The sequence below is a fragment of the Oreochromis aureus genome, linkage group 15 (assembly GCF_013358895.1).
Source record: "Oreochromis aureus strain Israel breed Guangdong linkage group 15, ZZ_aureus, whole genome shotgun sequence".
Taxonomy (NCBI): Eukaryota; Metazoa; Chordata; class Actinopteri; order Cichliformes; family Cichlidae; genus Oreochromis; species Oreochromis aureus.
Window position 1 is genome coordinate 19,414,769 of NC_052956.1, and position 24,168 is coordinate 19,438,936.

Here is a 24,168-nt window from a genome sequence, read left to right on the forward strand (position 1 = left end):
ATCTCAAGACCTTGAAAAAAGAAGGCAATTGGACTTCTTTAAGTTTTGTGAAGACGTGTCATCCAACCCAAAAGACCAGGCCTCTCGGTCTTCTGGGGACCTTCGATAACACGGCGATGGCTTCTGCAGTCTTTTATGTGGTGGTCTGCTGGGAGGTGGCAGCACAGAGAGGGACAGGAAAGAACTTGTAGACTGAAGAGGGCCAGCTCTGTCCTGGCCAGTCCCCTAGACTAGACCACAGAGGAGGAGAAGGAGGGGGGAATGAAGTTTAGCCAACCTAATGTCCATTATGGACAACACCTCTCAGGGAGCATGAGACTGTGGAGGCCCTGAGGACCTCCTTCAGCAGCAGATTGTTATAGCCACGGTGTAGGACAGAGCAGTCAGACATAGGATAAACACCAGCTAAAAAATATGTATATAAATTATGATTCCCACTGCACTTTATGCACTATAAAGAATGTCAGTAACATGGTTTTAGTGCGTTTTTGTGTAAATAGTACAATTTACACAAAGTAAAAATTACTTTTGTATTGTATTTTATTGATTTGGACTTTTAGAAGTTTTTATTTATTGAACTTTTACTTTTTATTTTCCTATTTGTATTGTGTGACAATACTATTCCATTCACTGTGTCTGTCTGACCCTTCCACTGCTATAAAAAGTCTAATTCCTCAGTGTGGGATTAATCAAGTCTATATCTATACCTATCTATCTATAGCAGAAGGTGAAGAGCCTGCTCTGCTCATCATTCATTGTTGGAGAATAGTTTGGATTTAGAGTGAGTGTTAACCAAGATAAAATCAAAGAGCACTATAGAGTTGTCTGCACAGTAGAGGATCTCAACTAACTTATTCAAACACCCGAAAAAGACACCACAAACTGGAGTGTAAATAATGAGTGAAGGCGAGGAAAAACAATGCAACAATTGCTAACGTGAATTGGCCAACATCGTCTTGGACATCCATGAAAACGAGCCTGTACAGCACATTAGCGCATCCATTCAGCTCACAAAGATGCACTGGCGTCACCGGTGCAATCGCATTCCATTTAGCCAGCTTTTGGCAAAAGCTGTGTTATCTCTTCATGCAGTTACTTTTCCAAAGTGGTAATACCTGCACTGTGTGCAACGTACAACCGAGGACACATAGAGGAATCTCACTGCTGTCAGCCACTTTGCTGCAAGTTTTAATCACATTGATTTATAAAGATTAATTAGCATAATGTATGAATGTAGCATATTACGGCAGTGTCCTGTTGATATACTTTTGTTTTTGGTACAGTTTGCTTATAAATGTACTTTATTGTTCATCTAGGACATGAATATGGCTAAATATGAGTTTTTGTTTTCATGCAAACATTTGGACAGATTTGAATATGTGAAAGGTTTCTCCTCACATGGCGGTGCATTAAAAACATCAATGAACATTCATGATCTCAATATTTAACAAAGTAACCATGATTATCATTTTGGCCGTAATCAAGTATCCCTTATTATACTTGCACCGCAAAATATTAGCAATATGCAGCAAATTTTCCTCCATTCTTTCAGCAACTGTATACAAAATGTTTGTAAGAATTACATGATGCATGGAGGTGCTCGGGATAAACTGGGAATAAGCTGAATTCTTTCCCAGGGTGGGAGATTTACCAGCTGCCACATATCCTCCTAAAATATTGGCAGACTACTGTGTTTATATTCTAAGCCCTCTACTTTGGCAGACTACCAACAGTGATTGGGATGTTCTTTATCAACCAACATTACTAAATCTTTCTTAACCCAAACACTTTAACAAGAAAGAGCCAGAAATAATGAGGTGGATCAGGTCCACTTCTGAGCTTGTATTAGCACCGACAGTCAGCATCTAATTAAATAGCCCTGCCCATGCCTTTCCATTTGTGTAATACAGTTGCTCTCTCCATACAAAGCGTCTTTTAATTTAGATAGTGTTAAAGGGAAGCCAGTATTTAAGACTTTTTTGAAAAGGTCAAGATGTTGATGAAGTGACTTGAAATGTGTGGTAGAAAATGGCCTCTTGAACAGAGGACAGCGCAGAGGAGCATCGCAAATTGATTTCATATACTGTTGCAAATAAACTGCTTCAGTTTTGGTTTGAAATTAAAAATGACTTTCAGTAAAAGTCTATTATTATCACATTTAAATGCAGGTTTCCATTAGAATGATAATTGAATTGCACATTGACTCTGTAAATGAAGGGCAGACTAATGTTTTCATCCAGCGTCTAGACTGCAGCAGCAGCTTTTCATCATGGTGCAACAATTTCAGTCAGGAGCAATATGTCAGCTGCCCACTTTTCAACACTGATCAATAAATACAAATTGTGCAGCTCACATATGATCTGCTTAGCTGCGTAGAGGCTGTCTCACAGTGGCATTTTGGATGCCATTTCAATACAACTGTTCAGAGCTGAGTGATTAATTTAATAAATGTGCGCCGTCTCATCTGTCTCAATGTAGGTAACAGTAGTGCTGCTCCGTGGCAGGAATATCAAGTCGCCTTCTTCGCCTTCATCCGTGTTCTCCAGATGTTTTTAAAATAGTTTTGAAAAAGAACAAAACTGGTGCTTTTGAGCAAATATCTTAAAATGTAGCCGAGACCGTTTCAGCTCCTGTCCCTTGAGATGCTGTAGATTCAGCGTGTTTGCTAAAATTAAATACAGCCCGAGGCATTGATGGCATCCATCTCTCGTCCTGTCATTTCCACTCCAACTCTTTAGCTCGTAGCACTCACCTCAGCTGTCTATAACCAGCTTATTGCTGTTGAGAGTCACCGACAAAGAACAGGTCCAGGCACGTCTATGTTTCCAAATCCAGAGGGAGGATCCTATCCTGGACTTTGGAGTTCGCTAAAAGGCACAGCAAGTGCACTTCTTTTATTTATCAGCTTTCACAATAATTCCCACGTTTTTTCCTTTTGGAAAAAAAATCTATGTTTCTGATTAGCATCACCTTGTTCACCTATTTTCATGAGTTTACCTCGTGTGTGTTTCTTTTATTAATTATATCTGGCTGAAAAAGAACCCGATTGGTGGTGAAAATGCCGAACTAGCTTTCCAAAAACTCTCAGTTAACTCTCAATTATAGGATTATACACTCCAGGATATTTTTGAGTATTACACAGACACAGATGTCTTGTAGCTGTCCTTTAAACTTCCATCATTAAGAGCTTTTTTCCCCCATCCTAATTCTGATGACTAGAATATGGAAAATGTCCCCTGGAAACTGAATTATCGCCTTATTAAGTTTCTCCAGATCATCTAGAGCTCATTTGGATCTGGATTTATCGACCCCAGCCTTCAGCTGTACCCTGACTCCTGTTAGACATCATTGAATTTAATTTAATCTCAGCCCCATTATAAGCCAATTATCCTGAGGTGAGTCTTGTACCGGGACATGACCTCAGTGTCTTCAGTGGTAGCAGAGAGCTGGAGTCTGATAGTCATATACGGTATGTTATTATCCTGTATAGTAAAGATCATTTAATGTGATACTGAGCACAGATATGGTGGGTGGATAACACCTTTTTAGGCCATATCTACTCAAAAAAGGGGAAAAAAACCAATCCCACACAGACTCCTCTGGTTTCTTTTGGAGCGTACAGCAGTGGCTCCAGTAATGATGTTTGTGTTGCTCCGAGTGTCTGTGTGGTTTCCTCTCTTTAATTGACAGCGCTGACAGGCCACTGGTTGTGCTTCACATCCGCCAAACAAGCTAAAGCGAATTGTTTCCCTGTGGCTTGCCTCTTATTTCAGCCGAGGGCCGGGACGGGAATGCTCTCATGTGTTCAACCAACAGAAAACTCAAACAGGGAGTGTGTGTTGTTGTTTTTGTTGTTGTTGTTGTTGTTTTCAGCCCGCCCACCTTTTGACTATGCCACACTAAAGGTCATCTCTTGTCGGAGAGAGAGAGAGTAAAAAAAGCAAAAAATTTTAAGTTAAGTGATTGAGTGCGTTATCTGGTCATGTGTACGTGTGTGTGTGTGTGTGTGTGTACGTGTGTGTGTGTGTGTGTGTGTGTGTGTGTGTGTGTGTGTGTGTGTGTGTGTGAGCTACACTGCCATCTGTCTTGCTGGTTTAAGCTTTCGGCTGTTTTTGAAAACACCTGAAGATCTGACTGTGCTAAAAATTCAACACGATGTTCAACATGTTCAAGTTGCTAGATCACACGTACGGGTTTGTATTTTTATTATTTTTATAATGTGAATCATATTAAACAGTTACACCACATTAGGGCTATAATTCTATAGTTTCTTTTGTAGTTTTTGGAGTCTGCCCTGTGCTCCAAGTTGAGTGTTCCTGAAAGAGTTTTTTTGAATCAGCGAATGTTATTTCATTTTTGCAGATGCTGTTAGACAAGGAGATCTAAACCAATGTTGGGCTATATGTCTCACAGTACAGTTTAGAGTCTTTTTTTCTCTATCCTCAGCCTGCTCCCCTTTTCTACTCGGGGCTAGCTAATTCACATTGTCCTCTGACAGCCTCTTAAGGTTGGTTATTTGCTGGACAGTTGGATGGATCCATTGCCACAGGCAGTGTGAGGAAGTAAAAGGCTTGTGTGTCTCCTTGTGAGACACACGGGCTTTGCAGTGGGGGTTATCTGCTTGGCCCTGCCTGCAGTGCTTTGAAAGCCCATTGGATGAATGGCAGGGTTTGCCACAGATGCTGCCAGGGTTTTGTGATGGTTGTTTTTCTTTGTGTTGTTTTTCCTTCTTGTCTCCCGTGGCCCTCTACTTCACGCCAGACCTCTCAATGGCTTCTCTGTATGCTCAAATGCTTCTTGTAGAGTGATGCTTCAGCTCCTCGTATCAGTTACGTGACAGTAGAAATACCCATTTGGTGTAAGCCTCTTCCTCGACTCATTTGATCTTCAAATGTCAGGTTTATGTTGCATTATAAACAGCCGTTATTAGCACTCAGTAGCACAGTGATCACAGAAAGAACAATGGTACTTGTAGTCTCAATTTTCCATATTTAATGGGCATACGCTTTTAATGAGCTGCTCCCTTTACGGCTCGCCACAGCAAATCATCTGTCTCAATCTCACCCTGTTCCCAGCATCCTCTTCTGTAACACTGCCCTCTTCGTGTCCTCTTTCACTATGAATCTTCTGTGATTGTCCTCTTTTCCTCCTGCCTGGCAGCTCCATCTTCTTTCCTCAGTACATCCACTTCTCTGCACTTGTCCAAACCAACTCCACTTTGCCTCTCTGACTCTTATCTCTAAAACTGTTCAACCTAAACTGTTCCTCTAATGGACTCACTTCTAATCCTGTCCATCCTGGTCACTTGCAGTAGAAATCTTAGCATCTTGAATTCTGCATAATTCTCCATACATCATAGCAGGTCTCCCTACCATCTTGTAAACTTCCTATTTGAGTCTCGCTGCTATCCTTCTGTCACAAATGACCCCCTACACTCGTCTCCACCCACTCTACCCTGCCTCCACTCTCTTCTGTAGTGCCTGTTGTTTTGGATGATTAACCTCAGGTATGTAATACCACAGAAAAACAGTCCACAGAGAAGCACAATAGCCCTCCTTTAGTGGTTAACACATCCACCTGACATGCAAAAAATCCCTGGTTTGCAATCTGTGCCAAATCAACTATGGTGATTCATCTGCTGTGGCGACCCCTCGCAAATAAGGAAGAAGCTTTTATAATAGATCTTTAAGGTTTTACTATAGTCTCTACAATTCTATATACCAAGACATTTTGCTCACCTGGCTTTGATTATTATAGCTTGAAAGCAATTTTCTGTGCCTCTGCTGGTTTTCTGCTCCAGCTGATTTCCTGAGCAGTATTTCCTGTTTCTTTTCTGTGAATGTTACATGAGATTGAGCAAGTCTTTGGCTGCAGTAAGCTTTCTGCCAGAAAAACTGATTTGGGTTGTTGGTTTAAACCCAGCACAGATGCCTGTTTAGCCCCGGTCTGTTGTACCATTAAATGTCTTCCAGCTGGCTTTTCCTGGCTTTTAAAAAACACAACAAAATAATTTGCCCTTGACTTCAATATGCCTTTTATTTATGACACAAATGAGTCAGAGCAATACAGTTAATGAAACATTAAACTATCTAAATATCTGTTTGGCTGCTCTGTACATCTCATGATGCTTATTAGTATTTTCCCACCTTTTATAGATGAACGAGGACATGCTCTGTGGTTAAAATTTGATGGGGTTCACAGAGGAGAAGGTGAAAAAAGAAAGAAATACACCTGCAATTGAGCACTGTGGGATCATTTCTCTTCATCTCTAACCATAAATAAAAAGGAGAGGAACTTCTTCTGTTTTCAGATCACAGCCTGCAATATACAAACTGTCTGATGCAAGGTCAGATGCGAAGAAGTATTTTTTAGGATGGACTAAATAATTCCACCCATGCTGTATTAAGCAGAAGGCTACACCACAATAGGGATGATTATATCAGTGCTGAAATGACTTTCAGCCTTGAATGCAGCAGCCTTGTGTAAGAATAGACCTAGGAGATATTTCGGGGATTAAAATGTAATAAGAGGCCAGACTTTCAAGAGCTGGGAGTTTAAACCAAATGTTTACAGGGGACATCAGTTAAGCGAGGCGAGCTGAAAGACGCGGTGTTGAACTGTGCTGATAGTCTGCAGTTAGTTGATGTAGCACTGTAACAGTGATTGTGTGGTCCAGATGGGGCAATAGAGCTGTGCTGGCAATGAGAGAGAGACTTTTTACTTTACTTTACTTTTTCATACTGACAACATTACAGTCTATTCAGTATGAGAACTGGTTAATGTCCATCATAAAGGGCAAAGAACTTACCTTGCTACACTAGCAAATAGTGGACATAGATCAAGTAAAACAGCATAAAGCTTTAACATTTGTCTGGTTCATCATTACTTTTTGTAGCTTTATAGGTTGTTTCGTATGTGTAAAATGGATAATAGAAACAGTGTTTGTATTGAAAACCAAAATAAAACCCCATGTGTTTAGGCCTGGCGGGTTACTGGGCTCATAATACCCTGACAGAAACCCTCACAGGTCCACAGAGCCGGCTCCCCACGGTGCCAGAGTGACGCCGCACAGCAGCATTTCAAGTCAGAGCTTTTAACAAACCTTTTGAAAGGTTATTTTGGCAGCACTGTTTTATTTTCTGGGGTTTTACAATTAAATCAGGAATGGCTTCAGGAATCACTGCATTAGTTTGCATGACAGACTTTAATCATACATAATTATTATTGTCTTTTTATATGTATTAGCTGCAGGGCAGTAGAACTCAAACTCACACATCAGAAGTTCCATCATGACATCCATGATCGCATGTGATGCTGTTCTGCACGCTGTTGAATAAAGTGTGTATGCACTGCAGCCAGGAACCTCTGGTTTCTCTTTCCTCCCACCCTATACCCTCTTACAGCCCTGCTGTGTTGCTAGTAAGGCTAAAAATAATGTCAAGTCATGAAGGCTTATGTTTTTGGTGTCTTTCTATTTCCAGACAAGTCATTTAGTTGGTTATATAGTTTGACATTGAGTCCTGGGCTGCAGCTTCGGCTTCCACACAGCACTGTGTGTGTGTCTAAATCAGATATTCAATCTCGATAATTGAAATGGATGGAGTAATTCTGCTGTGGCCTTCCCTCAGGTTTTTGGGGTGGGTGGGTTGGTGTGTGTGTGTGTGTGTGTGTGTGTGTGGGAAGAGGAGGGGGATGGAGTTGTATCTGGTGTTGTCTGAAATGATGTAGATCACACTCTGCACAGAGGTGGGTGGGGCACAGATAAGGGAGCACCGCTGCAGCTGAAATCGGGGTATCCATCACGCCGATGGACACCCCTTGCAGCCCCGTGTTGTAAGAACTCATCTCCTGAGCCTTTGTTATAGAACCTGGAGCCTGCTTCCACATTAATTAATCACACACACAAACACACACACTCATGCAGCTCAACAGCAAGCCGTCTCACCTGGGCTTTGCACGCCCGCAAGGCCTAGAACAACACGCTGCAGCAGTGCCGCCCATCCTCTTGAAAGCTGTGAGCGAACACACACACACACACACACACACACACACACACACACACACACACACACACACACACACACACACGTGTTTCCTCAAGTCTGTCTAATACCTGGAAGTTCTCAGGCCTGAATTAAAGAAGCGGCCAAACAAAATTTACTGTGCTTGGTGTTATCACAGCTTTCCTTTAAATCCTTCCTTTCTGTATCAGCATCTCATTTTTCAACACTTCCTCACACACACACACACACACACACATGAAGGGTGGAAATGCCTTTCACTGTAACCTTGACAAAATGTGTTGACGCTCGAGTATCTGGCAGCTGAAGTCAAGAGGTTAATGTACTTTGGGATATATGTGTGTGTGTGTGTGTGTGTGTGTGTGTGTGTGTGTGCACGCATGCTTTTTGCCTACGATAACACGATTAGCCAAAGGCTTAGCCATCACTTTTCCTCACCTCCTCTCTGCGACCACCCAGAAAACTCGGTGTAGACTCAACGTTGACATGCTAGTTGGGGCTAAATGGGATCACCAGCAGGGCTGCGAGTGTTCAGATCAGGATCAAATTGCAGGATTAGGGATCAGCCCTGGAGTTTGCATTACATTAATATTAGGATATGGGACACGTTGTATCTTGGAAACATTCTTTTGCTGAAAAAAGGCAGTGAGCTGAGGAGAAAAATTCAGAAAAGGATTTTTTTTTTAAAAGACTGAATTTTCATAAAATGAAAGCAGTCTTGAGGCCTGTGACACTTTGGCTGCTGTCAGTCTGTAAAAGGCTGAGGCTGCTATTTTTGAGGCAAAGCTGCTGAGTCAGGGTGTTATTTCCGATATTCATTTATCTCTACTGGTAAAGCTGGAAATATGTGTTTCTGCTGGCTGCTCGTTTATATGTATGAAAGTTTAAAAAAGTAGGTAATCTGGTTTGGATGATGATATAGAACCGATGCTTCTCTTGTGAAGCAATTGGCACCTAAAGCTGCTCGATCACAGCAGCACACTATCACAGGTAATTGTTGTATTATCAGAGACAGATTGTATGTAACTGCCAACTTGACCCAAGTCAATCACAGGGCGGTCTCATGATCTCATGAAAACCACCAAACTTTGCTAAAAAAAACAATTTACTTTTATTTAAGTGGATTTCTCAGAATTTTAATAAGTGAAGTGAACTAAAAACTAACTAAATAAAAAATTTGATAATAATATGAACTGAATTAAACATGCCTCGGTGGGGTGGTGGTGGGACTTGAATGAAGGTGTAAAACTAAAGAAAGGGAATGAAGATAATTATTGCAAAACATAATGAGGCACAATTATTTCATCTGGATTATCTCGTTTTAATAATCACTAACTGTGCAGCATGCTGTTCCCTGGCAGTTCTCATTTACTTTTGAGGAACATGTAAGTTAATCGTTTTTGAGTCGCTGATTTATTTCTAAACGCAAAGGAGGTAACATGCAGCGAAGGTTTGTGTTCCAGATTTGACCTGGGCTGTTGCAGGGATATTTCTGGCTGCTCGCATTGCGTCATTGCATTAATCACTTACTTTCTAACTGCTCCGGGGTGTTCATTAACCCTCCACATGCACTGTGAACTTAATTTTTCCTGAAGAGAAAAGTAATTATTTCAGGCTGTGGAGGTGTGGGCTCAGGCTGGGCTTTTGTCCTCCTCAAAATGATCAAAAATGCAGCAAATTGTGACTTTAAAACAACTCTACATAACATATAAAGATTTATTCAAGAAAACTGTACTCCCCCCGCTGCCGTTTTCATTCTGCATGCATACTGTATAACGTCAGTTTAGTTTCTTTGCTGAAACCTGTGGCGATGATCAATTAATCAGATGGTAATTTCAATTATGATTTTGGGCTCCTAACAATCATAAAAACAAGATAACTGGGATAAAATAATTACTTTTTTTGGAGTCATTCTACTCAGTTGACTAATTAATTAATTTTACATGCAACCATTTCCTTTACGGTACCTTTTGCCACTTCATTTGAATGATATTTAAAGCTAAAAAACACACAAGGTTTGCCTTAACAGTGCATCAGATTTTGAGGTCCTCGGTGGAAGGACAGAGCCCTTGTTTTTCCAGTGCAGTTCAAGGGAAAGTTGACATCGGGGGAGTAAAAGTCTTCAGGCCAAAAGGCGCCACAGATTGAGTCAAACTTTATGTGACCTGCAGTTCTAGAGCTGACTTTATTTTGGGAGGGCACATTTGCTTCACAGGGCTGCTGTGACATAATCTGCTGCTCCACGCTGGGGTTGGATTGTGCACAACAATGAGCTCTGAATAAGTGTGAAAGGCAGACGCGAAAGCTTCATCAAGGAGTTCAGTGTGACCCACAGCTGGAGGGCACAGCTGGCTGTTGAGGCCACGCTTTGTGTTCAGTGTGTTAATGATGTAATCCACATGACACGTGCTCCAGCAAGAGGCAAAGTCTGAACATGTATGTACAGCTTATTGCACCAGCAGCATCTGCTCTTATATAACATTAGCTTACAGTTTTAAGTGTTTAGGGTATGTGCTAACTAAAAATAAAGACAAGATGATAGTTTATTAAATTTAATGAGATTTACAGATTGTTTCGGTAAAGTTTAATAAACTCCTTGCTATCTAAAATATAACGGGACACCGGAGTATATTCTCGAACATCTCACACTTCTGATAATCAGTTGTCTGCTTGACGTTTATTCAGTCGTGTATAAACTATAACTTTAATCTCAGCCAAACCGATTTACTCAGGAACAAATAAAATACTCAAAAAAAAGGCCAAACAATAACATTTTTAAGTTATCTAACTGACTTATATATGTTTAACCTGAGTAGCGAAAGACAGTGGTGGGTTTGAAAACGATTTGCCGGGAGTCCGGTGTTCTCACGGGCTATAGTGAGCCTTGCCCCGGCTAGCTATCGAGCTAGTGGGTAACAGACGTCTCCGAAAACGTCGGAGCGCTTTTGAAAATATGCAGTGTCTTGATAAACTGAGCAAATATTTGAGGTTTACACAGCTACATTCTCGCCTGAAAATATGTTAAACGTTTATTTTGTGACCCAGAAAGATTAATAAGAGTAATATTAAAACTAACTAGCTGCCGCCATTGTTGAAAACTGAGCAGGGCCGAGCTATGAATTCTGGGACACTGCTGCTTCTTCTTCTTCGGAGTGTAACGGCAGCTGGCATCCTTGTACATGCAGTGCTGCCATCTTCTGTTTCAGTCCGTTATTACACTCTTAAATCCTACTACTTATTCCTGCGTCTTTTGTGATCTTACAAAGCTTCAAACGATGCGTCGACTATTAAATCAGTCGTCGACGATTTTGATAGTCGACGTAATCGTGACTAGTCGACTAATCGTGGCAGCCCTAGTATGTAGATGTTGCATTATCTTTTTCACTTAAAATATAATAATTTAGTTCAAGTGATGAGTTGGAAAATGGAAAGCTTTTCATATAAACAGTCACTGTATATGGGAAATTAAGCACAAGAACAGTCATCTTTGTTAACTCAATTAAAATGGTGGACTTTTTAACACAAGCTTGCTTTCGCGGCCTGCCTCCACAAACTCTGGCATTGCCGCTCTACTTTTCAGGTCCAGATGTTGCAAAGCCAAATGTGACATTTTGGCCCTTTTTTCTCAGCTGGGATTACGCTTCCTCATAGTTATCTGCTCAACAGAGCGATGTTTCTTTTGTTTTCATCAAATCTGAACTATTTTCCTCATAGTTATCTGCTCAACAGAGCGATGTTTCTTTTGTTTTCATCAAATCTGAACTATTTTCCTCTTTGAATTAAGTTGTTGCTCAGTTGTTCATCTTTCCATACTTTTAAGTTTGAATTAAATAGATTTTTTTGCACATCTATACTTGTTTCCATTGTCACATGGACAACCCGTCACTAGAAATGAAAGCCTATACTTTCCTACACTGTTAGCACATCTTAAGGTTTTCACCTTGTTTTTTATCATTCGGACTTTCATGCTATCCCACACAGATATAAAAAAATACAAATTAGGAATATACTGTATACAGAAATAGGAATAGCTACATGGTAACATGTGTGCAACATGTGTATGCAGTATAAATGCAAATGTACTAACATGTGAAGTAATGGCTTATAAATAGGGATGCAACGATACCAATTTTTTCAAACCGATCCGATACCGATACTTGGATCTGAGTACTTGCCGATACCGAGTACAAAAACCGATACTTCTGCCACACACAAGTTAAACTTAACCGGTAGTAAAGAAACGACCCACACAACTCTTTAACACAAACGAAGCGTTTACTGAGCGTAAGGGCAGAGACAAATACTGTACAACACATCCCTTTTTAAACTCAAATGATATTCCAATTCCTTAACCAAATGAAATACACTGTATAAATGAAATAATTCCCTTTCAAATTATATTAAACAACCCAACTTATGTTATCACCTTTTGGTAAGTGACTCACTAATATACACTCCAAAACACGTTATATAAATCCACTAAACATACAATATTCACACATGGGCCCCACACACTCACATTCACACTTGTTGCAGGCCTGTTTGCTGCTCACGCCGGACGATGGAGAAAAATCCTCTTCTCCCAGTAAGAGCACAAAAGTCTGACTTACAGTTCCGTTGCTCGGTAGGTCGCCATTCACCAGTCCCACACTAAATCCACTCCCTGCGGACCCGATGCTGTCTCTGCTACAGCGCGTTAGCCAGTCACTGTCCAGCTCTCCGACAGTCCATAGCAGCTGCCTCCGTGGCGCAGCCAAGCAGTCCGGCTAGCCTTTAGCCTCGGCGGTCATGGCTGGAAACACAGTTTTCCACGGACGGTGGTGCGACCGTTGAAACAAAAAGTCACTTCACCCACACTCTGTTGCGAAGCTCTCACACGGTTAGCTTTCTAGTCACACACTCTTTTGTGCAAGTTAACCTCAGTAAAACTAGCCGAGTCTCTCACTTTGGTTCAGCTAACCTCGTGCATCTCTCCATGCCGTTCTCTTCTGTGAACTGTGAACACCTTATGTGGCGTTCAAGTCCATGGGAATTATGAGTATCTACTACCAAATTCCCATCCGGGCTACATTAGTATCGGTTCATGGTATCAGTTGACTTTTACGAGTACGAGTACGCACACATTTTACAGTATCGGCACCGATACCCGATACCAGTATCGGGATCGGTGCATCCCTACTTATAAATATGTAAAGATATTAGAATATTTTTCTTTAATGCTGAGAAATGGAAGCAAGATTAACATTTTGACCTCTCAGTGTTACCTGCTTTTTTGTGTGTGTGTCTGTGTGTGTGTGTCAGTGAGAGAGCTACCACACATTTGTCAATCTTCCTAACTACCTCAGTCACTCATGCACACACCCACATCACAGATTACAGCTCTGACTTTGCTGCCTGATTGCGTGAAGTGAAGGTTATTTTGTTCTGAATAAGCAAACAATGCATCACTCTCCTGTCCAGCACTCACATCCGCTCACACAGTGCGACAGTGTAGGAAGGGGAGGCATTAGGTTGGTGTTACTGAGTGGTAGAGCACATTCAAAGTTTTCAACTTGGTTAATTATTATGCTGTTAACACTGAATTTCTCCTCCGTGTGTGCGTCCGTGTGAGTGGAGGCTTAGTGCGGCTTTTACAGGTGACAGATGACGATACCTTCAAAGTGTGCTGCTTTCTTTTTTAATTCATCCATCATCATCATCATCGTTTTTTGCTTATTATCTGTTAGATTAAGGGGGAATAAGAGGTGAATGAGGACACAAAGGAAAAAAGAAAACAAGGTGGTTAAACTCTTTAGAACGTGAAGTTAAACACATTGAAGAAGGAGAACAGATTGATGGATACCTCAATAAAAGACAAGTGGGTGTTCGAAGAGGAACAACTGGATGGATGATTCACAGGAACAGAAGGATACTGTTGGTTAATGACTTTTGGACCTTCACACTCCCATTTTTCTGTCATCCCTCTCCCATTTATTGTTATTCTCTGTCTTAGAACAGAAGGGTAATCATTCTTGTCTTTGCAGGACACTGGCTCTTTCATTTTTCATTTTTCCATCCATTTCTCTCTCACTCTTGCTGGGCTCTATAGGTTATCTCAAGAAGGGGCGGGGTTGTAGCCTCTTGCAGTCTTCTAGTAGCATTTGGCAGCATCAGCAGAAGTGAACGGGAACTTTAAATTCTGATTTTCACATGACAACAACTCATTGGAGCCAGCCTTCATGGGTAGATAAATCTCAGGACTGTTGGTTGGTGAAGTTTGAAAATTACAGTAGAGGTATTAAAAAAAAAAAGGGGGCGTGCCAGCTTTGAAGCCTCAGTTTTGGTGCTTTAACTTTTCTCGCCATTGCAGAAATGTTGTTAATCTGCACTGTTTTAAATAGCCAGCAAGGCTCAACTTTCATGTTGCAAAGACTTGTAGTTGTAGTGAAATGTATGGGAAAAGAATGGCTTTGGCTCCTTTATTCTCTGTAAATAATTTTCTGTCAGCCATCAACAGAGGTGTGGTCATTGATGAACAACCAGTCAATCACAGCCAGACTTTAATAAGCGGATGTGACGGCTAGCAAACGGTTGGACAACATCCTTCTGTCACTCAAAGGACCCACAACTTTAATAATACAAATTTTACGTTTCAGTACAGTTTTATTATTTACCCCTGATACTGCTACGAAGGGATAAATTAGCTATAGAGACCAAAATCATTTCTGTACCGAGCTGTTAACATGTTTATTTCACCCACATCGTTGGGCATTTTAACGTCAGAATTTTTGGACATTGACTTACTGTTAGAGCCTGCCTCAAGTGGTCATTAGAAAAACTGCAGCTTTTGGCCTTCAGAAACAAGCAGCAACCTTCTGGAACTGGAAAATAAAGCCAGTGTTGCAGTTATTCTAAACCCCATTATGGCTTTTTCCAAAACAGAATCAATCGCCATGAACTCCTGTGGAAAAACACCAGATTAAACACCTTTAAAAAGCAGGTTTTGTTGGTTGGTTTAATTTTAACTTGAATCTCTCAACAAAGCATGGACAGTCCATTTGCAAATGCAAATAAATCCATGTAGAATAATGTGTGGAGTTGTGCTGCATAAATTTAGTCTTTGTTCCCCTTCCTCTCCCTTTTATCCCAAAGGGGATAACAAGTTCAAAAAATAACTTTCGTCAAATAAATCCATCTTTATCCTTTTCACCTTGACATGCAGATATCAGTTTAAGGCTAAATCCAGAAGACAGAAATGATAACCACAAAAATAAACAGAAGCCATAGAGAGATGGTGCTGAAAAGAGTCTTCACCAATAATACTTGAGATGTCTGTATGCAGCATTTTTCTGTGTATCTGCAAACTTGCATGCAGACTTAGCTTGTTGCTGTGGGCAATAACAGCAACGAACCCAGAACTATTTGTGGATACGTGGAGAGAAATTTTGACTAATGTAAGAATTCCCCCATGGCGACAAGCCTACTGCCTACAGCGAATATCAGAAGGCCTGCCCTCCCCCTATACTGCTCCATCTTTATAGCAGCCTCGCTGTGGTTCTCCTCCTCCTCCACTACCACTCATGTTTCTTCTCAAAGACTCTGCCCTCTGCTGAGCCATCTGCTTCCTCAACATGCGCACAGTCGCTAACAGAAACAAAATCCTCAGCAGCGCACACATCACCTCCAAGATCATCAGACTTTGCTTTCTCAACCTCACAGACCTCCGCCGGATCTCATCACGGCTTTTTTTTTGTGTGTGCGTGAAATCCCATCTGGACATTGACACAAATCCTGGATCTAATAAAGGAAAGGGAGAGAAGGGGGAGCTGATTTTAGCAGATTCTTGGCATTGCGACCCTGCACAAGCTGTCAAACTAACATCACAGATCTTTAACAGATCTTAAAGCCCCAATACATCTGTGCACTCTCTGAAAAGGACAAAAAGACAAGTGTTCTTCATTTTATGAGGCATCAATCAATGAGCAGGAAGGCAGGGTCGCAGCTAGCTACTATTTTTTATTACTGATCAATCTGCCAGCTATGTATGTTGGCATTTACAGGGTTTATCTGCGCTCAGAAAGCAGTCTGTTATTGTATATAATGTTGACCATGCTTACACTTGAAGTCTTTGGAGGGGACTTCAAGTGTGAGCAGGATTGACCTTATATACTATAAAGGACTTTTTGGGAGTGATGGGGTGGAGTACACCCAGGACAGGTAACCACTGGCAGTCACTAGAAACTCTAGAAACCATTACGTTCCTCACAAATACCTTCTGTTTCAGTGTTTTCGTATGTGGCATTAGTATTCTGGGCACTGTTTTGCCATTTGTATCTCTCACATCTCATACACACACACACACACACACACACACACACACACACACACACACACACACACACACACACACACACACACAGAGGCAGATATAAGATCAGTGAGGGGAGAGGAAGCACAGTGACAGGACAATGGACGGCAGGAAAGTGTGTCGTCCTCTCTTTGTTGCTCTGAAGGCTTCAGTGAACAGAAAATGTGAGATGGATGAAAAACAGGAAGGACAAGTGACTACAACAGTAACTGTATCTGCTGACACTTCCAGTTACACGTTTCCTTTATCACTGGAGTAAGAGTTTGAAAAAACATTAAAAACAGATGACCATAAGACATCAGTATTGTTTCAGTGTTAATCTCTCATTATGAGTTGGATCTTTGGCCCATTTCTGATCATTTTAATGCTTAAATGCTGATTTTTCTGCCACTGTTCGTCTTAATTGCTTTATGTGGGACTGCACAGCATCAACCCACATTTTGATTGGATCTGGTTTCCAAATGCAGGAAGTCTGGCTTTAGTGCAATGGATGTGAGGGAAGAAGGGGAAACTGTTATCATGGGTCAAGCAGAGGTTAACATGTCACCGTTTTTTGCTGCTCGTGCCACGCCCAAATGAAAAAAATTGTGAGTCTATGCATTTTACTAGAAGACGACAATAAAACTTGACAGAGAAAAGGAAATACAGCAACATTAAAGCTGATGAAACAGCTTATAACTTGGTGAATACAGTTTTTTTTCTTTTCTTTCCATTTTCCACTGCGGAGAATTGTGACTTGAGTTCATACAATATATGAGAATTTCTCTCTCTCTCTCTCTCTCTCTCTCTCACTCAAAAAAAAAAAGGTGGCTAATCTAAAAAACGAGATGTACCAACCTATCTGTGCACCCTTAGTATAACCCAGAGACGATTACCTCAGTTATTGAGATGAAAAAAGGAATACATGAGCGTGAGAAGACATTCTTAATGCCTACGGTAATTTGCCTGTATGGGGTACCAGAGATCTGTGCTTGTGCACAAATTCTCAGACTAGTTTTCCACAGTAGCAACGTGTCCTACATTTAGTTTGTGGATATCTGATCACCCTACTCTCATCTGCTTGCAGTGTAACTGCAGCCTGAGATCCTGTGATTGATACTGAAGCCTGGAGGTATTGCTTTAGTGGGGCGACCCCATTGTTATAGTTAAACTTCTTCATTGGGGTGACCGTGGCTCAGGGGGTTGGGAAGGGCACCTGTAACCGGAAGGTCGCCGGTTTGATCCCTGGCCTCTCTGTCGTGGTCGTTGTGTCCTTGGACAAGACACTTTACCCTACCCCCTACTGGTGTTGGCCAGAGGGGCCGATGGCGCGATATGGCAGCCTCGCTTCTGTCAGTCTGCCCCAGGGCAGCTGTGGCTACAACCGTAGCTTGCCTCCACCAGTGTGTGAATGTGAGCGTGAATGAATAATGTCATTGTAAAGCGCTTTGGGTGCCTTGAAAAGCGCTATATAAATCCAATGCATTATTATTATTATTATTAGTGTTTGATATCTCATTAGTTGAATCGGTCCACAAACATCTAGCAGATGCAGCCATTTAGGACAAAATAGTCACAAAACCAACACCCTCACTTTATAGTTAAACTTCTTGAACACTCCTTTCAGTCATTTTAAAGGCTATTTATCGCAGATTAGTTAGTTTTATATTGGTTAATTGAAATCATCAAACTTTGGCAAATTGTGGCCACAGGTGAGGCTGTAGCTCAGCAGGCAGAGCAGGTCATCTACTCATTGGATGGTTGATTGTTCGATCCCTTTATGCACCTGTCTGTATACCAGAGTATCTTTGGGTAACATACTGAACCCCAAGTTGCTCTCTGATGCATTCATCGGAGTGTGATAGAATGGAAAGCACTTACGCGAAGAAAAAGTCCCTGTATGAATGGGTGTGAACGTGTGAATGAGGCGTGATGTATAAAGTGCTTCGAGCGCTCAAGTAGAGTAGAGAAACACTATGTAAAATCCAGTCCATTTAACATTTATAGAACACCTTTATTTCATTTTTTTCCCCATTTTTTAAGAACATGTTTTAAACTTTATTCTATTTAGTTTTCTAACTCTAACACAGTTCATTTATGTGTAATTTCTACTTTACTGAGCTGTCTTGTCTCATCATACCGTCTTTATATTTTATTGAGCTATTCTACGTTTTGTTGTGTGTGTTGTATCTCAGATTTTGATTTAATTTCCCAACTCGGGATCTCTAGATGATTCATGTAACTAATGCACATTTGCTAATGTCATCAACTTTGTACAGATATAGATTGTACAGAAAAAAACAAAACAAAAAACTACTGGTGAATTTTTCCCTTAACATTTCATATATTGAAAATTGAATCAAGTCTTTTAATGGCATTGGTTTCTGCAGAGGCCATGAAGCTCCCAGTGCACAGTTTCTGTGCTGATGTTAATTCCAGAGGAGGTTTAGAGCTCTGCACTCACTGAGTCTGTAGACTATTACTCGACAACTCTAAATCACTTGAATTCAAAGATTCAGAGGAGAGGCCCAATACTTTTTGTCCTTTTTACTTCTTATTGGTTGTTTGGTATTATATAGACATAGACAAACCTCTTTAGTGGACATCAAAATCTTTATGGGCAGTAAAAACTTTGTTAACACATGTGAGTATTAACGGCAAAGAGCTTTGGTATTATCTGGTAATGAATGTGCTTACTTGTTATTCACATATGTATCTGAGATGTGTAATTATAAACCTTTTTACAACTGGAAACAGTGCAAAATAGTTTCTCACAATGATGTCTCTAAAGAAATAATAGATATTTCTAGGGAGTGAGCACAGTAGTTGTGATGGACAACAGTGTCTCTGTGCCTCGGGCTGATGATTCAGCGATGTGTCTAATGGAAAGCTTTTAGCCGCTTTTGAATCTTCCCACCACTCACAGAGGAACATAAACCAACAGATCCACACAAAAAACAAACCAGCCGCTCTCTCTGGTTTTCCTCTTAACTCGAGCCACTCTGTAGCCGCATCTTTTTCAAACTTGCTTTAATGACTTGGACTGTCCTTATTATTATTTCAGTATGTTCTCCGCTCTCGCTGCTTTTCTTTCTACCTTCATTCCCTGCCCTTCTCTCTGTAGGTCAGCCTCCTGATGCTGATGCACTGGTGTTTTTGTTTCTCCTGTCTCTCTCCCATCCTTTGCCTTTTCTTTCTCACCTTTAAGTGGTCAGATACCGTAACTCCTATCTGGTGTTTATAGCAAGTATGCAGGAACTAAACGCTTTACTGAAGGCTCTACTCTGCATGCATAATGATTTATTGAGGTGTTGGGATTGTTGGGTGGGGGAGCTTGGATAATGACGGTGCTGAAATTATGGTTTGTGTCTCTCTGTGTGTCTTCCCTCCTACTATGAGGCTAATCACTGGAGATAAGCAATACTCCTGCCGTTTCATCAGTGCCGATAATCGCTACCTCTCACCATCTGTCGAGCAAAAATAATTTATTCAACCTCCATACATAACTTCTAGCTTCTGCTGTTTATTCACTGCTTTTCTAGTGAGTCTGGCGCCAACACCTGTTGTCATCCCTGCTATAAAAGGAATGGTTTGCTGACTAACAAGCTTTTAACATTTTGAAAGAACTTCACGGGAGTTTTTGCTCATTTCAAAAGTTCAGCTTGAGAACTTTTGTTACCAGCTTGCTTTCTGATATTCCTCTGTTTTTTAAATCGGGTGCTATATGTAAAAAACAAAGGCCTGCGTGAGTGTGTAATCTGTTTTTAACCTTTTGTTCTGTGTTCCTTCTAGGAAGTATAAAAGGAGCGACAATAGTGGATGCTTTGGATACCCTCTACATCATGGAGATGTTTGAAGAGTTTGATGCTGCTACTGACTGGGTGGAAAAGAGCCTTGATTTCAACGTGGTAAGTTGCGTGTGTGCTCTTGTTATGGTCAGGTATATAGCAACAATAAAATATTGAATATTATATTTTTTTGTGCAGGTAAATATTATTGTAGATTTTTTTGAATATACGATATAATTTGGAGGCTACATTGCTCACCCCTACTACCCACTGCACCACTGTGTAGCCCACAAAAAGCATCCAGTATTAGTACTGCACGAGTCTCTTACTGTGCGGATAATCAATGGTTCTCGACAGGTGTTATGTTGAACCAGCATCCTTCTACCTTCTAAAATATATAACTCTCTGATAAATATTTAGCAGAGTAAGGCGAGTTTCAGTTGTGTCAACTAAACCACAGCTTGTGGTTAAGTAAAAGTTATGTAAACATGAAATGAAAAAGCTGTTGGCGTAGCCGGCCTGAAACGCCTCCGAGCTGGTGTTGCTTTGCAGTTAGCTTCCTCTTTGCCGTGTTAGCTCTCCTGCATGGTATGCTGAAAAACTAACATAGAACTGAGCTGACTAGATTGGCTTGCTGGCAACAATATCTCTTTTGGGATCAGAGCAATATCTGATCCAAATATCGGATTGATGCATTCGTAGAGAAAATGCCTCAAACATTTTGCACAGAAGACCAGTTTTCCTGTAGGTCAATAAAAAGGTCATTGAAGAATAAGGTTCTAAAATGTCTTTTAATTTCCTGATAATTTGCTGTAGGTATTTAATTTAAAAATGATTTTCTAAAGACTGGTAGAAAAGAGTCATAGCTCATGAATTTGACCTTTTTATACCACCATAGTGGATTATAAATTAAACAATGAAGACTTCAGCTTTAATTCAAGAGGTTTAATAAAGTATTGCATTATTACATTTTAAGAATTTCAATGCATGTAAATTTATGGTTCTTAGGCCATGCATTTTTAAATAAACTAATAAGTTGGAAAAAAAAGTAGGGAAAAAAAAAAATCAAATTTCATTCAAATAATCATCAGCACAAGCATTTTTTATTTTTCCCTCTATCAAAGTGACATACATTTAACTGGGTTTCACTAAATACACCCCCCCGATCATCCATGCTCCACCTTCCCTATTTGAGAATCACTGGCTTGGCTCGTAAACAGTGGATGCAAAATCTCAACAACTTTTTTTTTTTTTAATAACTAACTCCTCACTCCCTCAGGAACTTTTCATATATAAATTCCTTACTTTAATTAAAAAAAACAAACGTGTATTAGTTCACTTTCAGTTATACAAAATAAATGTGGTGTACACATCTCTCTGTTTATATCTGGTGGCATGATCGTGTGGCGGTTAGCACTGCAAGAAGGTCCAGTCTGAGTACTTTGTGTGTGTCATTTGCAACATCCACAATAACTGTGGTGGTTCATGTATTTGGATCTTGAAAAAAGATTGATTTGGATAATTCATGCCATGTCATAAATTATCTTCTAAGTGTTCTAAGTGTCTGGCATCTAAATAACTGCAGAGATGAAACAAAACTCAAAAAGCAGTTAGCAGCTTTGGTCAAGTGGTGCTTACACTCAGCATTGTTTAGTTTGTCATGTGACGTTGAGTTTCCTGCAACAGCAAATGAAATCATAACTGTTTGCACACAGATTTCCTGAATATAACAGTCCCACTTAAGAAAAAAAAAAGTCTACCGCTGGCGGAAATCCCAAATTTAGATCACCACCTGTGTGCTGAGCTTCGAGCCAAATCAGTTCCCATTTTGAGATTTGTTCCTGACCAGCACACAGGAGTGAAAATAATTTGTCGAGAAGGTGGGATGTTTACTGTCAGCCTTAAATGGTCTTACAAGAGGAGGTGTTGTGTATACAGACATTCAATTGAAAGTAAGAGAAACCACATTTGGAGGCCTGGTTTCTTTTCTGTCCATGTGTCTCCACTGAGTCATCACTTGGAATTTAAAAGCTTTTTTAATCCACAACACACTGAATTACAGAAGTATGGATGTCTACTCAGTATAGCACACTTAAAGAAATGCTTCAAGTTGAAAGCCCCTTAGCAAGGACATATGCTTTCACGCAGCACTCCTGAGGCTGTAAAGTTTTACTGTGAGCTTATGAAAAATCGAAAAACATGTCATTACTTCCTGTAGGTCACACGGTGCTACTTTCCAGTTTGAAAGGCATGTTTTTATTGGAAGTTGGAATGAATGTGATCCAGCCCATGACCTAATGTATGAAATCTAACCTTTATATAGATACATGAAAAGGTGAGCAGGTGTATAAATACATATCACAGTGAGGGCTCTTTATTGCTCTCTTAACTTGGATGTTAGATGAAGCCTCCTTGTGAGTGTATCTTAGACTGTATTTAAAAATGGATGGTACAAACACCATATTTGGAAGAGAGTGTGTAGTGCCGACTTATCGGCCTAAATACACTCATGTAATAAGTTGTACTAAAAATGATTCACATAATACCAACAGCACAAATGAGATCCCAAAACTAAATTCAATGAGCGGATATAATAGAGCACAGAAGTGACTACAGCTATAGTGACTAGCTCAGTACTCAAGTGTTACAAAAAAACTAAGGCCCATAGTGTTGTGAACTTAAGCCTTAATACTATTTAAATGGGTAAATAAAAATTCACTGATGCTAAGACCTGAAACCAGTGGCTGATGGGGAACTGGCTATGTCCATCTTTTATATACAGTCAGTGCATAAGCATTAGTTTCCCTTTATTTTAAACCAAAGATGTTACCACGTTTTTGTACATGTGTGTTAAACAGCTGCTGGATGCAGCCTATGAGCATGCACATTTATTTTATCAGCAATAACAATTTAGTTCAATTTAAAGTGCATTTCCATTCCTAAGACATAAGCTTGTGCTCATATTAAGCATAAGACACAATTTAATAAACATACTAAGCTCTAAACTGCCTGACATTCCAGTATTTAATGCAGGAAATTTATCCTCAGTGAGATTATATATAGACTAATGTAATTTTCTGCTGTCTATAAGGTTAGAAACAATTACTTGGTGTTCCAAAGAGCTCTGCTGATAATGGAACCCAATACAATAAACGTGTTACCAAAATTGTTGAAAATTATGCCACTTTGACTCTTCTGAACATCCGGAAACATCCAGGAAATTGGTGTATGGACACTGAATTCTCTTCCATAATGGTATCAATAAAAACCCAGAGGCAGAGAGCCCACATACAGGTATAATGTTTGATATGTTGCTCTTGAGTTTTCCAGGTTTATTATTCATCAACTTGTTATTGTATGCTCATGGTCCAGGAGTTTGCTTCTAATGAGTGCATGGGAATATGTAAAGCAAACAGTGAATAATATTAAAGTGCTTTTAGAGCACTTTGTGCATGAGTTGCTCAGTATTTGCATACATTTACACAAAGGAACATGTTAAACTTTAGTTTGTAGAAAGTTGCGAGCAAGCACACGGGATCATAATTGCCACCTGGGGATTGATTCATCATATATAAATCCTGTCAACTAAAACTTCCCAGCTTTTATGACCACTCATGGAAGGGCTTATAATTCTAATAAAAGATTAGACTTAAAAGTTACAAATCTAGTGCCGATTTCTTACACAAAGTCTGATGTGGATATCTCATCTACTGTATGTAATTTCTGCTTTTGCTGATTAATTGTGTGGGCACATGTTAAAGAGTAAAACACAAACATTTCCCCTCCTTCCTTTGATGTTTGCTGTCCTCATTATAACATTCCTGTTAAGAGCTCCTCATTAGGGGGGAACAGCAAAGCAGTTTCTTTGTCTTTCTTTTAGCATGGTTCTGATATCAGATTTATGAAGTCTGATTCTGAAAACCAAAACATACATCCACCAAACATGATATATAAAAGCTCAAGTAGTGTTGTCAGTTATGCCTTCAGATCAGCTTTAATCCTCATTACTGTCTCTGAAACTGTGCATGTTTTG

At 40.2% G+C, this 24,168-nt stretch overlaps 1 protein-coding gene across 1 annotated transcript in view; it reads left to right on the forward strand.

The window, feature by feature from the left end:
• man1a1 (mannosidase, alpha, class 1A, member 1) overlaps positions 1–24,168 on the forward strand; it is a 148,942-nt gene that overhangs the window by 43,179 nt on the left and 81,595 nt on the right. The window contains exon 3 of the mRNA XM_031750534.2: positions 20,140–20,255. Within this exon, the coding sequence (XP_031606394.1) occupies positions 20,140–20,255 (116 nt within the window). The remainder of the gene's footprint in view (positions 1–20,139; positions 20,256–24,168) is intronic.